Source organism: Salmo trutta, chromosome 3 (assembly GCF_901001165.1).
Source record: "Salmo trutta chromosome 3, fSalTru1.1, whole genome shotgun sequence".
Lineage (NCBI taxonomy): Eukaryota > Metazoa > Chordata > Actinopteri > Salmoniformes > Salmonidae > Salmo > Salmo trutta.
In genome coordinates this window covers 54,426,918-54,445,003 of record NC_042959.1, presented here as the reverse complement: position 1 = coordinate 54,445,003, position 18,086 = coordinate 54,426,918, and the positions used below count along the sequence as shown (strand labels likewise).

General features: G+C 46.0%; 1 protein-coding gene across 2 annotated transcripts in view; it reads right to left on the bottom strand.

The window, feature by feature from the left end:
• LOC115179058 (semaphorin-6D) overlaps window positions 1-18,086 on the bottom strand; it is a 119,649-nt gene that overhangs the window by 28,557 nt on the left and 73,006 nt on the right. For both annotated transcript variants that reach the window (XM_029740379.1, XM_029740378.1), the window contains 5 exons: window positions 8,534-8,742; window positions 3,916-4,030; window positions 3,490-3,547; window positions 1,863-1,919; window positions 1,362-1,463 (listed from right to left, as the gene is read on the bottom strand). In XM_029740379.1, coding sequence (XP_029596239.1) covers window positions 1,362-1,463; window positions 1,863-1,919; window positions 3,490-3,547; window positions 3,916-4,030; window positions 8,534-8,681 — 480 coding nt within the window. In that variant the 5' untranslated portion in view covers window positions 8,682-8,742. The remainder of the gene's footprint in view (window positions 1-1,361; window positions 1,464-1,862; window positions 1,920-3,489; window positions 3,548-3,915; window positions 4,031-8,533; window positions 8,743-18,086) is intronic.

The following is an 18,086-nucleotide window of genomic DNA, read 5'->3' as shown; positions in this document are numbered from 1 at the left end:
CGGGTAGTCATCGCTCCCGGTTTTTCCGAGCCGGGAGGGAGCGTGACAGGGAGAGGAATTTGTTCTGGATAAAGTGTAAATCAACGTCTTCCATTGGGAGTATATGGCGGAAAAGGTAAATCCTCTGCAGTGGTCTGAATGGATTTAGCCAGCTCCCCATTGGACTTCTCACACTGTAGACGTTACATCCCCTCTTCCAAAAAACACACTGTGAATCATTGCCCAGAACCGTGATGTCATCTCAGCTCAACCAGACTTCTTTTGTATTGGTAGACATCCTGGGGAGTATGAGTCTATCTACGCACCGTTGTCACGATTAACGTATCGCTATTTTTCATTGTATGTTTCCACTTAGCCGAGATCTCGCTCTCGCACACTTTGGGTTGTTAATCATTTGAGCAGTCAGATAGCCATAGAGAGTAGGTGGCGTGACTTCTTTTGGAACTAAAGTAGTGGCTCCCCTGGGATTCTGACTCTAGTTTTCAGGCATGTTTTGTTTTCTCTCTCCCCTCCCTTCTCTCCCTTTCCCCCACACTGTCCCTCGGAGGATGACATGATCTCAAATCTGCGGTTGTAGTTTATTCCTCAGATGTGTAAATAAAGACTTATTATCATCCTGGATCTGTGTTCAGTCAACAGACCGCTGCCAACCTCGGTTGAGTCAACATGTTTCTCCATCAACATCCAGGATAGCAGCACTCCTTTGAAGTGGTTCTGCAATCTGGAGCCCTATCTGTGCACGACAACGTCGACTTGATGATTTTATACTGTAGATAGAGAGGACACTTTTTGTTCTCCCAAAAAGTTAGGAGAAAGTCAGGATGTCAACACCTGTAGGCATATGCTCTGAATGCAGCGCCCTTAACCGCTAAACCACCCCATGCTACGGAAATGAGCACTTTGACATTGGTCCAACTATTTTTTTAACTAAGTGTCACGGTCGTGATAATGGACGGACCAAGGCGCAGCGTGTGTTGAGTTCCACATCTTTATTAAAAGTGAAACTTATCAACAAAAACAAGCAACGAAATGTGAAGTAACGTAGTGCAACAAGCACATACACAAACAATATCCCACAAAAGCAGGTGGGAACAGGGACACCTTAAGTATGATCCCCAATTAGAGACAACGATAATCAGCTGCCTCTAATTGGGAATCATACTCAATCCCAAACATAGAAATTAATCGACTAGAACACCCCCTAGTCACGGCCTGACCTACTACACCATAGAGAACCAAGGGCTCTCTATGGTCAGGACATGACACTAAGCTTATTTACCCCATCTGTTAGGTTTCAGAACAGTGCTGGGTATGGAGCTGGGGGCTTTAGATCGAAAGGTGACTGAGGTGTAGTGTCCTACCTTGTAGTTGCGGCAGGTGGGGTTAAAGGCGTTGGTACCGCAGGCAAATAGCGTCTCGTCGTTGCGTGGAACCAGAACTTTGATGTAGTTGTAGCACTCATCCTGTCAAAGGGAAACAGCTGGGTTTCAGGGGACGGCAATGTGACTACTGGCTGCTGGTGTTATCACCCCACCTGCAGTGTCATTGCACAGCTTATTATGCACTGAATGGCATTTTGCTAAGCGCACACACGCATGCACGCACGCACGCACACCCTCTCAGTCATACTCCTGTTCCTATTCTTGTCATTCCCATAATCCCTGTTCTGATCTCTATGGTTTCACTAGAGCACTGGGAGGCTGACACTGCTTGTGCCAGAGACTGGTTCTGGAACTACAGATACCTGTGGTGCTGATTTTGATAAGCAATCTATGCTATTGTTAGTGCTACCCTCCTACATCACATAAACAGTCGGAGAGCGAAAAATGGAGAGAAAGAAAGAAAGGGAGCGAGATACTCACGCTGTTCTTCCCCCTCACTGTGCATTTATCCACGTCCTTTGTCTTCCAAGTCAATTTCTGCAACACACAGACAACCAACTGTCAGAGCAAGAAAGAGACCCTTTTTTCACCCAGCCATTCAAATGCTATTAGGAGACAGCTGTGATGAAAAAAAGCTTCTGACAAACAAACATCTGAAGCACCTGAGGAGCTGTGTCTAACTTTGTCAGCGTGCAACTAAAGACTATTGTTCCTCTTACAACCCATCTCCCATACAATCCATCACAATCCACCTGTACTTCTTCACAACAAGACATCTCTATGGATAATTCGACCAACAAGAAGATCAAGGAATCAGAAAGGAATCTGCAATGCATTCCTATGGGAAGTAGATTGCCCTGATACTAGCTATCTATGGTCCTCCTGGACGTCCTTATGTCCTAGCATTGGCCCCCCGCTAGAGTGAATAGGAAGAGATCCATCAACTTGTTAACAAGGTCGCCTGGTTGAAGGTGGTTTAATGCACTGCCCACCAGTCCAGATCCACTGTTCCACTGCCGACTGACTGGAAGGGTGATTTACTGACCCCGCTGTCCTCCCTGCAGGAGCGCCAAACTCATCAACACCATGGGGCATGCTGGGAAATAAGATTTCTCCAGAGACTAAAGTGAAATCCCTCTTTTGTCTCAAGACTCAACCACTACCCTTCTGGGCCTTAAAGTGGAGTGAAATGTTTCCCCCAAGGCTCTTCTCACTTCCCTATTGAAGATCCAATATGATAGGATAAATAGGATAGACGTCAGCAATATGCTAATAGTTCCCCCTAGACATCTGGCAGAGTTAGCTATTTATTGCTTATACCCATCCAGGCCTTTGAAATACAGTATCTCTGAGTGGGGGATCATGAAGGGTCTGGTGAGGAGACTGGGGATTAGAACTGAAACTGGGTCATAGAAAAGGAATACATCCATGATGAAGCAGACCCTAGGTTTTCGATTATGACTCAGGCGCACACTAATGAGCTCACTGAGACAGATAAGAAGCATGGGAAAGTGAGAAAGCCAGGTTGGTAATATGGCTGATGACCAATGAACTATGTATTATGCAATGCACATAGTCTTAGTTCTCCTAACTTCTTTTAAAATACATACTTTCTCTTCTGACTATTCTCTGCACTACACATCATTCTTCTCATGTATTTCCACTGCAATCATATATGTCAATAACGTTAGATCTCATTGATGTTGAGTGGGTCCCTTCTGGGGATGACTCATGCTGTAAATGAATCTAAATACGATAGGCACAAGCAAACACAAACCCAAGCCTTAAAGTGATTTTTATTTAAGTGCAATCGTGTTTGACAAATGGGATTCAGATGGGAGAGAGAGAGCACAACACTTCAAAACCAGGAGTGCACGACATGACTTCTATTGGATATCTGTCTGAAGTGAAATGGCTTCGTATCTGCATGAATGAAGAGATCGGCTGAGTAAGAAGAAAACAACACAAATAAACTATATTTAAAAGAGGAGCAGAAAATTAGGAGCCATTGAACTACCAGTAATGCTCTTATGTCCAGCCAGCTGCAATGATACACTAGTCTATGACCCATGTAAACGATGTGTTTGTGAGACAACATAAGGCTTACCTGTTGTGGGACGATCTGCTCAGAGGAGGCACTGAGACTGACAGCAAACACATGATCCCTGTAAGAGGTCAAAGGTCAGAAAACATTTGAAGATGTCTCCTCTCTGCCCTTAAACCCAACCCCACCACACCACACCCAAGCTGCCTGTTCTTAGCCTAAATTAGATTGATTAGGGTCAGTCACACAGCTCTTTAATGCAGGCTTATTGATGTAGAATGACTTCTTGCTGAGCCTGAGGAACCTTTTACATAATGAACCTACTGTATGACAATATGAACGTAACGGGAGCTATCCAATACGGTTGACTGATACAATGACAGAAATAATACAAAGGGATTCAATGAAGAGCTGTCAATACAGGGATAATGTAAGGCAGTCCAGTGCATTGAAGTTAAGTGAACAATACTGAGAGGCGTGTTGACTGACCTGGCTGCGATGTAGAGCATGTGGTTGATCCGGAGCATCCTCTGGAAGTCCAGGCCCAGTCGTACTGTATCGTTGTCCGACATGAGGCCCTGGAAGCTTGGGTACAGGTAGGAGTCTGCATGGGGAGGGGGAAAGAGTAGCAAGCTCAGTTCAGTGACAGTGTTCATCTGGGAAAAAACATCTCCATAACGACAAACCAGGCACTAAAGAAATCAAGTGTGTGAATCTGAAAATAGGGTGAATTCAAGCACAAAAATAGAGATTGTTTGAGAGAGCACGAGAGTGCACGAGAGAGAGAGAGAGCACGAGAGAGAGAGAGAAAATAGGTTGTTGACTTGATAAAACCCTCTGATTGCAGTATGCTTTCTCAGTTTTTATTTTGTATGCTTTTCCTTTGCCCCACATTTGCTGCAGATGCCCAGATTGCAATTTGTTCTAAATGTCAGGTGGCTGTTAATGTGGGCTATCCCATGACTCTATTCTGTGCTGCTAGAGATAATACACTTAACTGTGTAAATTAAGAGGGGGGAGCGGGAAGCATCTCTAGACCCTAAGTTTATCACAAGAGCTAGACAAAACCAAAACACTGCAACAACTGGGACATGATTAAACCACCTGACCAAGTCCTAAAGTAATGGGACTCCCTAAATCTTTCTTAGATTATTACCAGTCCCACAAGGGATGACTCCAAACACCCAGAAAGGCTACTCTCCTCTATGTAATCCTCACAAATAATCCTGATCGGTATCATTCTGGTGTTTTCTGTATTGACCGTAGTGATCACTGTTTTACAGCCTGTGTTCGTAATGGCTGCTCAGTGAAACGGACCTGTCCTGATTTGTCATAGACGCTAAAAAGCTATAATGAGCAAGCCCTCCTTCATGAACTGGCCTCTGTAAAATGGTAAAGAATCAGCTTGATCGAAGACCCTTGGAACTTATTTTTGGATATTTTCAGTGGTATTGTTAACAAACCCTCCCCCATAAAGGAAATGAGAATTAAAAACAGGTTCAGCCCCTGGTTCGACCGTGATCTTGCAGAGTTACTCCACCTCAAGAATTGCATTTGGCAAAAGGCTCGGCACACGCATACTCAGGCTGACTGGCTATCGTTCAGGCAAATGAGAAATAAGTGCACTAAGGCTATCCGGAAGGCCAAAGTTAGTTACTTTAAGGAGCAGTTCTCTCTCTGTGGGTTTAACCCCAAGAAGTTCTGGAAAACGGTTAAAGACCTGGAGAATAAACCCTCCTCCTCACAGCTGCCCATGTCCCTTAATGTTGATGATGTGGTTGTTACTGACAAGAAGCACATGGCACATTAAGTGGGGATTCCTATTTGACTCAGCCATGCCTCCTTGCCCGTCTAACATTTCCTCATCTCCCACCCCTTCTAATGCGACTAGCTCTGATACTCCTCCCTCTTTTTCCCCTGCCCCGCTACAAAGTTTTTCCCTGCAGGCAGTCACGAGGTGCTAAAGGAGCTCCTTAAACTTGACCCCAAACAACCATCTTGGTCAGATGGTTTAGACCCTTTCTTCTTTAAGGTTGCTTCCCCTATCATCGCCAAGCCTATCTCCAACCTTTTTAAACCCGTCTCTCCTTTCTGGGGAGGTTCCCATTGCTTGGAAGGCAGCCACGGTTCGTCCTTTATTTAAAGGGGAACATCAAGCTGAAACTAACTGTTATAGGCCTATTTCTATTTTGCCTTATATATCAAAAGTGTTGGAAAAAATTGTCAATAATCAACTGACTGGCTTTCTTGATGTCTATAGTATTCCCAGTATGCAATCTGGTTTCCGCTCAGGTTATGGATGTGTCACTGCAACGTTAAAGGTCCTCAATGTTGTCACCATTTCCCTTGATTCTAAGCAATGTTGTGCTGCTATTTTTATTGTCTTGGCCAAAGCTTTTGTTACGGTAGACCATTCCATTCTTGTGGACCGGCTAAGGAGTATTGTTGTCTGAGGGGTCTTTGGCCTGGTTTGCTAATCACCTCTCTCAAAGATTGCAGTGTATAAAGTCAGAACATCTGCTGTCTCAGCCACTGCCTGTCACCAAGGGAGTACACCAAGGCTCGATCCTAGGCCCCACGCTCTTCTCAATTTACATCAACAACATAGCTCAAGCAGTAGGAAGCTCTCGCATCCATTTCTATGCAGATGAGACAGTCTTATACTCAGCTGCCCCCCCCCCCGGATGTTGTGTTAAACGCTCTACACCAAAGCTTTTTTAGTATCCAACAAGCTTTCTCTGCCCTTAACCTTGTTCTGAACACCTCCAAAACAAAGGTCATGTGGTTTGGTAAGAAGAATGTCCTTCTCCCCACAGGTGTGATTACTACCTCTGAGGGTACACTTGGGAGTATGGCTAGACGGCTAGACGGTACACTGGCTAGACGGTACACTGTCGTCCTCTCAGCACATATCAAAGCTGCAGGCTAAAGTTAAATCTAGACTTGGTTTCCTCTATCGTAATCGCTCCTCTTTCACCCCAGCTGCCAAACTAAGCCTGATTCATTTGACCATCTTACCCATGCTAGATTACGGAGACATAATTTATAGATCGGCAGGTAAGGAAGCTCTCGAGCGGCTAGATGATCTTTACCATTCAGCCATCAGATTTACCACCAACGCTCCTTATAGGACACATCACTGCACTCTATGCTCCTCTGTAAACTGGTCATCTCTGTATACCTGTCGCAAGACCCACTGGTTGATGCTAATTTATAAAACCCTCTTAGGCCTCACTCCCCCCTATCGGAGATATCTACTGCAGCCCTCATCCTCCACATACAACACCTATTCTGCCAGTCACATTCTGTTAAAGGTCCCCAAAGCACACACTTCCCTGGGTTGCGTCTTTTCAGTTCGCTGCAGCTAGCGACAGGAACGAGCTGCAACAAACACTTAAACTGGACACTTATCTCAATTTCTTCATTCAAAGAATCAGTCATGGACACTCTTACTGACAGTTGTGGCTCATTTGCTTGATGTATTGTTGTCTCTACCTTCTTGCCCTTTGTGCTGTTGTCTGTGTCCAATAATGTTTGTACCATGTTTTGTGCTGCTACCATGTTGTTGTCATGCTGTGTTGCTACCATGCGGTGTTGTCACCATGCGGTGTTGTCATGTGTTGCTGCCATACTGTGTTGTCTTAGGTCTCTCTTTATGTAGTGTTGTGTTCTCTCTTGTCGTGATGTGTGTTTGGTTCTTTAAAAAAAAAATCCCAGCCCCCTTCCCCGCAGGAGGCCTTTTGGTAGGCTGTCATTGTGAATAAGAATTAGTTCTTAATGGAGTTGCCTAGTTAAATAAAAATCAATAAAAATCAATCCGTCGAGGCTGGCCTGTAGACCATCTTCTCTCCCATAGTGCTGCATTAACTGCTCAGACCAGGGGTATCAAACATATGGCCTGTGGGTTGGAGTTGGTGTGTGTGTGTGTGTGTGTGTGTGTGTGTGTGTGTGTGTGTGTGTGTGTGTGTGTGTGTGTGTGTGTGTGTGTGTGTGTGTGTGTGAGAAACGAACTCAATATACTTTAAAATTACAAAACAAAAATTCTAAACTGTGTACAAATGATGGACCTATATTTATACAGTTTCTTGATTGTCCAGCTCGCTAATAATCACTAGACAGTCAGGGAGCAATTTCTAGCACATTTTGACGGAAAGGAAATGTAACAAATGATCAGTGCATCCCTCCGGACCTCGATGAAGACCGAATGCGACCCCTGGGAAAAATGAGATCTATACCTCTGGCTTAGGCTTTCCCGTCCAACTTGACCTCTAAAATGGGACACTATCTGAAATTACAATCTCCTCAGGGGAAGCATCTTTCCCCCAACTAAGCAAGACCGGCTCGACTGTTTAAAGATTTTAACTCCGGGGCAATTGGGTCAAGCAGAGCAGTGATTCGCTGTGGGGCAGAAAGGGAGCGGGATAAGTCCACCCGGGCGAACGCTCGCTCGTCCCTGTAATTACTCCTCAGCACATTCACTTCCTTTAAAGTTTTGGCCGCCGCGTCGCCATGGAAACCACTAACCCAGTTCCTCCAATTAGCCTCTGCGAGGGAGATGATTCCGGCGGTGGAGCTGGGCGCTGGATGTATTACCATACATAATGGACATCCTGGGGAGTTGTGAGGGGTTCTGACGCCCAGTCACCTACAGACCTGCTGACAAATGGCCCTCATTACACCTGAGATGGGCTCCACATATAGATCTATTAGCGTGGCTATTTATGCTAACGGCCACGCTGCTCCTCCAGATAGATCAATGAAAGCGCCAGGCCTCAGTCTCTGTCACCTCACAAATAAATGATGGGGCTGTAACCGCCAGGACCTCCTGGCCACACCACCTATTGATCAGGTGCCACTGACGGGCTGTACGTGTGGCCCAATCAGACGCTGTATTATGTCATATAGCTAAAATGTATAGCCATTTTATTCCGATAGTGGCAATTATGTATTTGAAGAAGTCATCCTATTACTGACATAGATCTGTAAGACAACTGACAAAATATGTGTACATACAACTAGACATGATGCTACCCTTTAACGGTACATCAGAACTTCATGCCCCCCTGAACTAAGGAGCAACATTGCATCATGACGGGCTTGCACTCACGTTCTCTCCCCCCAATGCTGATTGGCACCAGGTCCTGGGGGAAGGGTGTGACTCCAATGGCCAGGTGAGGTAAGAGTGCTGTGAGGGCTAGAGCCAGGACCACTGCCAGAAGGGGGAGGGGCCGAGGCGACCCGGGCACCAGCCTCATGTTGGCAGGGGTTTACCACACCTCACCAGAACAGCATGGCCAACAGTAGGCACACCACCACCTGGAAGAGGAGAGAGATTGAGACACAGGTTAACATAGCTACAACCAAAGTTAGCTGTACCCATATCTGTTAAAACGGTCACAGGCTAATGTGAATGACTACAACAGCAGCATCGGCTTCATAATGATCACTATAATTCTGCTATCAACTTCTACAGTAGCTGTTGGAACTTTCTGAGTTTGGATGCTAAGCTCTCATTAGCATGCGATGCTCACTGCCAGTGCGGCATTGTGATTGAGTGTTAGCTGAACTGTGATGGCAGCCTGAACACAGAGCGAGAGGGAGAGCGACAGGAACGGAGAGAGAGGTGAGGCCACAAGGGCCCCTGACTGGGACACCTGGCTCATTTACTCCCAGCCTTCAGTCTTTCAAAGGTGACTTCACACAATTAACCACCGCCCCCACAGGGGAACGCGGCACCCTCTGTCTGCAACAAGACACCAGGCCCAAGGGGGAGGCGACAGGTACTCACTTTCACCTAATGTACAAAAACAAAACTATAAATTGTTTGACTAGATGGGAAAAACGAGTGGTTCCTGTAAGAAGGTAACAAGATTCAAGTCTGAGTTTACTCTGCATTATTAATCACTCAGGTAAGCTATGCGTCAGACCTGAATTGTCTCGAAATGCTAATTTCCACATCTGCTTGATTTCTGGGATGAGAGACTGGGACAGATGGATGTGGATTGCGCAGGGATTTGTCCAACTAAATCTCCAGAATGCTGTGACCTGTGTTTTGGCACCAACTTAATAAGGGCAGCGTGTCCTCTAAGGGTTTCAACTCAGCACAGCCCAGATTGATGTACTGCACCAATGTGATCCTGCCACACAGCTTTTAAATGGGGAGACGAAAATAAAGTCAACAGAGATATGAACTGCCATCAATATTGATAACGGGCTGCCTCATTCTGATTCAGAGGAGACGGTTGCATTTAGCGATGAGGTCAAGCGATGATCACAGTGTCATAAATCGAGGGGAGGCGGTGTCTGCTCCTGTTTACTTCATGAATTACTGCCTCCTGCATGTCCTGCCTGGGCGATATATGAGGACATTACTCCCGATGGATTAACTCACAGGCTTTTCGGCTTCTCAGAGGAGGTAGACAGCTTGAGCAAACAGGATATGATGCGGTGGCTTCCTGCCTGAGCAGGCCAAACCGCATGTCCCCCCATTCTAATCTATCATTGAAGATCTAAGATCTTTGTAAATGCTCTGATGGTTGAGCAATGCCCTCAAGTTAAAGAGTATGCTCACATTTATACTGATTATGCAAATGCTTGAGGTATCCTGAAATTAATTTTTTTTTTGGTAAAGTCGCAGTTAAAAATATGCTAAATAAACTCAATAAAACTACGAAATTATTTGCATAACTCTCTGCTCTCATGAATATGCATAGACTAGACCAACGATCATAAACACGTAGCGTGAAAATCAAAGGTTATGGAGATGGGGCAGAGATCAAATATCGACAAGCGCAGAGGATTTATCCAATGGCTATAAAGCCAGGAAAATGCAAAGATGACTCACAACAAGACAAGCACAGTGCCTGCAGGAGCTTATGCAAGACAGACCAACAGATACACTGACCCTACACACCCTCTGAGGCTTCTGGACCTTCCACAGATTTCCACACAAAGGCACTGAGTGGATGAGCTTCTTGGCGTGTTTATCAGCAGCGCCCTGAACAGTTGCGGTTTCTGTTTGTGAAGTTCTCCACATGTTGACGAGCCTCACAGCTGGGGATGGATGTGGAGCTTGTGGAAGTGGAAAATGCTATGACGAAATGCCCAACGTAATCCAATTAAATCCTAGCTACAGTAATGTAATAAAAACTAGCATAAGTCCCTTTGATCTGCTGCATACACTGTTGTTCTGGGGTTCACTTCGAGACGGGTGCTGGGGATTTGGCAAGAGGCCTTTATCTAGGGCTTGATGACAGTGACACCCTCCCCATAAACATGTAAACCATGCACCACCCTTTAGGAATTTGTTGCTGTCCGTTTTCTTTATCTAATCAATCGCCTTTTACAGAGTGAATGGAGAGGCAGGCTGATGAGCTGACAGCTGTCGATGGGATATAAGCCACTGCTTATCCCGACCCACACTCTCTCTCTGTGTTCTGTTTTGGATGGGAGGTGTGGGATCGTTTTGTTTTTAATGAACTGGACTTGTCAAGCCATCTGGGAGATACTGGCAGTTGGTCCTCTTTGTAGGGCAAGGAATTGAGGGCCGCACATTGATTATCTGACATTCACTTGGATTAGACCACAGTGCTGGTTCTGTGGTTTGATGAGATGTCTTCAGTCTGGTGGTTTGAGGGCTTTTCACAGCACTGTGTGAAAATGAAACTTAATGATGAGAAAATGGGAGCCTTGATGAGGGGTGGATGAGGCCACGGTGTCATCTTTTAAAAGGGTCCATTTTAATTCATACATGAACCTTAACAAGTCAATCTTTATGACCCAGCTTCAGTTTGGCCAGGGACCACAGTTCCATAAAAAAGACGCAATTAGAATAAATGCCAATTTTATCCTCAATCAACCGCTTTATGCACCTGTCTGCTCCAGGGATGTTAATTTTCTGCCAACACCTGTCGTACAAACTAAATAGAGGCGCATTATCCTAATGCAGACCCACCCCCTCTGATATGCTGTGACCTCACAAACTGAACACCGCTGCCATTTCACTGGGGGGGAGGCAAATTCCTTCACTGTTTTGGATAACAGGGGGATAGCTAGCCAACACCCCCCCCACCCCCACCCCTGTGCCTTGGGACGCCAAAGGGCTCCAGAGAAGTAGGAATTGAATGAGTCCACCCCCAGTATACATGGGCCTACTTAATGAGGGTGCATGTCCCTGGCCTCTGTCATTTCAGACACGATTAGGCACATTACCCCCTGCTCTTCATGGACCATTACCCACCCAGGGCTCTGCTGGGGACTATCACATCACCATGGCGATGAGCAGGGACAGGGGGCCAGATGATCTGCCGCAGAATGTGTGTGTGGTCGGAGTGTGTAGGCCTTTGTCGATGTGTCTACCTCATTTGGGAAAGGGAACACTGCGATGCCTGTTTAGCTCTCTAACCATGTATCCCCTAGCTATCGTGACTTTTCTCTGGTCTGTTTACTTTCAGTGATCCCACGATTATGACTGTGTAATGGCCATTGTTCTGCTTGATAAAGAACCAGAAAGTCATCCAAGTGCATGGAGTACACAGTACAGCACATTCATTGATCAATAGCAGTTCTGTGTGAAAATCTACAAGTTGATAGAAGACAGATGCTGTTATAATTTCTCATATTATTAGTTACTCAATAGAGTGATTAATGAAATGACACTCAGTTTTCTTTTCATTCCGACAAAGTTTGACCAACACCTTATACATTTTCTGCTGTGCAAAAACAACTTCATTGGAAGAAAACTCACCCGAGACCCTGCATCTTGTGAGTGACATTGCGCTACAGAAGATTCCGTTGTTAAGCCTGGGCAACATCATCCTTACCCTACTCTCTGAGAGTTCATCTGACTGTCGAACCCTGAACACTGTCCCATGATGCACCATCACAAGACTGACGATTAGCTGCTGAATAGAGACCGTTTTCTAGTCACAGACAACTCTCCTCTTACCTCGAGACATCCACTCCCCTACAGAGTGCTCAGTGTGGCAGCACTGTATGCAGCTGATGATTCACATACGGTTTTCAGGAAGTATGATGCTCCTCCTATCACTCTGAATTCTCAACTCTCCGCCTTCTGTAGACTTTGTGTTAGATGCTACTTCTCAACAAGCCCCTCTTCTGCCCGAGGGCCCTTTCAACTCTCTACATGAGCCCCACAGAAAAAGGAACTTCGCTAATTAGATTTCCAACGGCTAACCACACAGACGCCGCCGAGGCAAATTGGAATTGGGATCAAGGAGCATTGGACAATAATTGGGGAACAGCTCCCGCAGGATACGGAGGAGATTTCTATGGGTGATTTTCAGATGACTACTACATGCTGGTGGTGCTAGGAGTTCATCCTACTGTTGCTCATAAATTAACTTCCTGGAGTCTTTGAAAGCACCTCTACAAGTTCAACCACATCCAGCAAGGCCAGCAGGCTTCAGACCTTTATTGCCTCTGCTGGTTTAACTACTTTCACAGTAGTTTTAAACACTTCTTTATCAGTTACTTCTGAATTCTACTTTCAGTTGGGGCAGGAGTGCAACAATGTTGGATGTCAGTGTCAGAGTTGCAATATTGGCAGGCTTTGACAGGCCAAGTTCTGTGAATGAAGTCAACACTTGATCTAGATGAGGGTCAGAAACTTAAACTTGCTGTTGAATAACAACATGTCAGATGAAGTCGATGGGGAATTTCAGAGGCCCTGCAGTAGCAACATGAGAGCGGCTCAAGGGAGGCCTCAGTGACAACATTCTGAAAGCCCTATTAGCATGCTGGGTCAAGAGGGAATGACGGCTGGCTGCTTTCCTTTTGGCCCCTATAGTCCCTTAGTTCTGGAATTTGCATTTCAAACGGATGGTGGCAGTGTCGTGGAATCTCTCCTTATAGTCTTTATCTGACAGTTGCATGGGCAGGAGGAAAGAGTTTGGGAGAGGGGAGCGGAGACACGGGGCACCATGGCTATCCAGGGCGAGATGTGTCTGTCAGTGGAGGTCAGGACCCTCCCTGCCATCACTGCCACTCAACTTGCCCCAAAGGGATGCTGTGATGGCCTCCTCGCCCATAGGGTTTAGATAAAGTGACGGGTCGTCCTGTGAGATGGGCCATCTATTGTCACCCTACGTAAGAGTGCTCTACGCCTTCCACACGGAAGGGTCCCCACAGATTAAAGCTCGTTTGTCAGCCACGGCAGCCCATCAAGTCTCCAACTCATCCCCACCAGCTTCTCTCTCTAGGAATGATGTTGGGCTAAATCAAGTTGACAGTGAGAGTCAACTGAAGTTGTACTATAGGAAGAAGTTATACTGTACAAAGTCCATGCAAAGGTTCAGTAACCGTGGGCTGAGGGCTCTCTAAAAATGAGACTGAAAGGGAGCATCTAAATATTGGTTTGAAATATCTCACCAATGTTCAAGGACCGAGAGATGTTGACAACTCAAACACACTACAGCAGCGATACATAGAAAAATAACTGGCACCCATTACTTTCTGTTTACTGGTATCAATCTCTGAGAAAAGTGCCACTGCCACCAGTCTGGGCCTAAACCTGTAAGGCATCCCGCCACAGCGGGCGAGCTGGCCAGACTTCAGACAGGGATCTATGCAAGACACAGACACTGAGACGGTCGTCCGATCGATCGGGAGAACCGCTGAGAGCGTCATCCATCGTCTTTGTGTCTACTTGAGATGAAAAAAGCCCCAAAGGCTATCAGCGAGAGACAGATCAGACACACACTAAGGTTATCCTCTTCATTTGTCTGCCTCGTCTTCATTATTTATTTTTATCTTCAGACAAGCCCTGTAATTCACTGGAAAATCCCTCTCTCTGTCTATCCATCTACAGTATCCATCCATCCATCTACAGTATCCATCCATCTACAGTATCCATCCATCCACAGTATCCATCCATCCACAGTATCCATCCATCCATCCACAGTATCCATCCATCCATCCATCCCAATTTTCCTCTACTGTTTCTAGTGTGACATCTATGGATGAGTGTAACCCCGGGTCACTTCATCAGACCTACTGGCAGGAAAATGCAGATGTCGTTCAAGCTCCCTCCTCGACCCTCCTCCCGTCGTCTCCACCTCATAACTAAAACTGAATGTTATCTACCTCCTCCTCTCAATCTCCCCATCATCAATAATTCAAAGTGTTATTGAGAAACACTACCTGAACCTCTATTGACAGAAACTCCAGCACTGTCATTCCCTCAAGGGCATCATAATTGGATCCTCAAAGTCTGCTTCTGCAGACCCAGGCGGGGGAACAGGAATCTGTGTTTATGTTTTTTTGTTGAGGTGTCATTGTGTGTGTGTGTGTGTGTGTGTGGTGTGTGTGTGTGGTGTGTTTGTTTCTATTTTTACATATTTATTTCAGTACTCCAAACCGGCTGCCTCCAGACCCAACAGCACACAGCAGGAGCCATCCCGTGCACAGAGTTACTCGGCCAGTCTTCGGAACATTCCCCTCAGGGGTGTTTTAAAGGTGGGCGGGAAAGTGTTTGGTTATCTAGCACCGTGGAGAAAGGATTGTGGAGGGATTGCGGATGAGTCATATTGGGAAGGGCAGTGAAGCTCTTTATCAATTGCAGTGGTGCACTTTCTCAAACCTGGAGAGGGCAGTTGTTTGGCACAAGTCAAAAAGGTGAAGAGAGTTGCATTGCAAGCAGGAGTAACAGCTTTTGAGAAGGTTCAAATTCTGAGAGTTTGATTTCACAAAGCAGCAGTTTAACTCCCACAGTACATGCTTAAAAATAACAGGCTCACCAGTATGACATACAATTGTATCATAACATGCAGTATGTCAACAGCTTTAATATTTCAGTGTTGATGCGGGTGGTAGAACAAAAAAAAGACACATCATTCATAGAGCTAAATTAAAGTTTAAACAATAGCAAAACTGTCAGTATTCACACTAAACGTATCTTCAACATCAAAGTCAGCGGTATTCAAAGCCTCGCTTTTATGCACAATATACAAATATGGCAAACTCAACGCTGCTGTCGTGCAGTGTCCTCTCCTCTGACAGGTCAACAATAGGAACAGAGATAGTGCTCCCTCCCACTACGCTTTGTAGACTATAGTACCAGCGGAGCCTATCATTACTTCACCAGAACTGCCGACCGCCCGGAGGGGAGAGGAGAGGAGGGTAGAGCAGAGAGAGCGGCCAGATGAAGATGCTACTCACCACACTCCTGCTGGGAAAGATGAAACGCGCCACACCGATATAAGCGAGGGAGAGTAGAAAGGGAGGAGAGGATGAGGTGAATAAGCAGCGCTGTCAGTGCTCATCAGGTTGCTGATCGCTCAGCGTTCTCCAGTGGCTCTTTATTATCACCAAGGGGGGGGGCTAGCCCTGGACCCTCCTATCACTTAGGACCCCCGAGTTCAGCCTTGGTGGTACAGTACAGAGCAGCAGCGGGGTGGAGATGTGTCTTCCTGCTTGTGCCAGGGCCCCTTGGGTGGTGGTGCAAGCTAATGGGCGGGGTGACTGAGCTAAGCGGCTGGTCTGCCTCACTGTGATTAGATTTGGGCTCATTGAGAGTGAGAGGGTGTGTGTGTGTGTGGGGGGGGGGGGGGGGGGCTGATCCCCCTCATCACACGGCTCTGATTAGGCACTGCGGTGGTTCTCTGGCTTGGCGAGCCCTCGTTCTGCTGCCAGTGCAGAAATAAAGCCTGTCTATCAGCGCATCGGTGCCAGGCTGATTCTGAAGGACAACAATAATTACGCTCACTGCAGAGCGATGAGAAATAGAAGAAACAAAGTTTACGGTTATGGCCAACGAACTGTACAGTAGGTTTAATAACTAATGTTCTAACATAACAAAAGGAACAACTCATGAAGGAGACGGAGTGTTCTTTGCTATTTTCCTTCTACCCTTCTATATCATGGCCTTACAAGGAGAGGTACTGAGACTGAGCCCCTTAGAAACAGGGTCAATTAAGTAAATAAAATGTTTTAAAACATGTGGAGAGCAACCTTTCTTTAAGGCACTGAATGGTGCTTGAGCTGAGGACGGCTGTGATGATGCTCTCACAATGCCTTTGTATCCGTCTCCGTATTTAAGGTAGGGAACAATGAGAGAGTGCGACATCTCTATTAACAGAAAGCTCTTTGATCTCCATCTTTCTCTATGCTCTCCAGCAAATGGAACCTCCCCAGGCACCAATTAGATGGGTGCACTGTTTGCACTTCAATCTCTGCATTCCAATTCTGAAAGTTGGAAGACACATGAATTATCGACGTGAATTTGGAGTGTCACGGTGTTCCGGAGTTAGGCTTCATCTGCGAGTGAACTTTAGAGGTAGTGAAGGAAGATGAATCAAACCCCTCAATTTACTCATCTCAGGCGCATTGTGCCAATTGAATATATTTCTTTTATTCTGTTTGAAGGACCTGTACCATGTTTGTCAGAGCCATAGATAGAGCCCTTATGACGCAGGACAAGCACACAATGACACGTGTGAAAACATGTAGAAAGCACCTAGTCAAGGACTCAGGCGTAACATTAGAGACAGAATAGTTGTGAAAGGAAGATAAATAGCGTCCGCAATCACACTGCCGTCACCCACCAGATCCATCCTTGTCACATTAACCGAAAATATACTTTTTTAAAAGGAAGCGGGCACGCAAGACGGGTTGGTGACAACAATATGTTCTTTAGCAGCTGGTGCACAAAATGGCCGACCTCTTTAATAAATGAATGATTTTCCAATCTGAGAAGTCGATGCTGATGAAGGGACATATAAATCAGGTGAGGAGCGATGGAGGGGTTCTGGAGAATGCTCCTCGCTGTAATGGTATTATCATGCCTGCGTGCTTCACTGTTCCTGTGGAGATTAAACGCTTCATCATTGTCTGGGCTACAAACAGTCCCCATTCCCAACATACATCCCATAACCAAACATCTTCCCATTCAGACCCACCAGGCTGCCACTCTTAACAACACCATCACACACTGCCTGAGGGAGAGTCAGGAGAGCGCGAGAGCGAGCGAGAGAGAGCATAGGGTTATCAGGGCATCCCTACGTTCGGGTTATGGCCTCAGTGGATGAACCGGACATCATTAATGCCTTCTCACAACTGATGACATCATCGAGAGGCATCCCCAAGACCCCGGGGGCTTTTTGCTCCATATATCTCATGTTATTGCTGTGGCACTTATTTCTCAGCTCCAGAAAGTCCATGACCATTGGCTGCTCATAAACATAATGTGAAGTGAGGCTCTTCTTGGTGTGCTGAAGGCTACTTGTGTCAGTCTGAAGTACTATCAAAATGCTTGGGTTGGTAGCGCAGGCCTGCCTGAGAAGACAATGTCCTGGGGACATGTAGTCTAGCCCTGTTGTGCTGAGAAAGAACCAGTCGCTGTAAATGAGGATGACGTCTGTGACCTCTCAGTGCACTGATCTGGAATCAGCCAGGCAATCAATCCCACTCAATCTCAGCTCAGCAGATGTACTGACAGCTCCACACAACATTGAGAGGTTAAGGTGCCAAAACAACAACAGCTAACAAACAGGCACACTAGAATAACACTATTCAGGATTTTTATTTTAGGACATATTTTATTTCTGGATAGTGTATTACAGTAAACAATGGATCTCATGACTCTAGCCCAGACCAGAGCTAGAAGTGCACCAGACCAGAGCTAGAAGTGCACCAGACCAGAG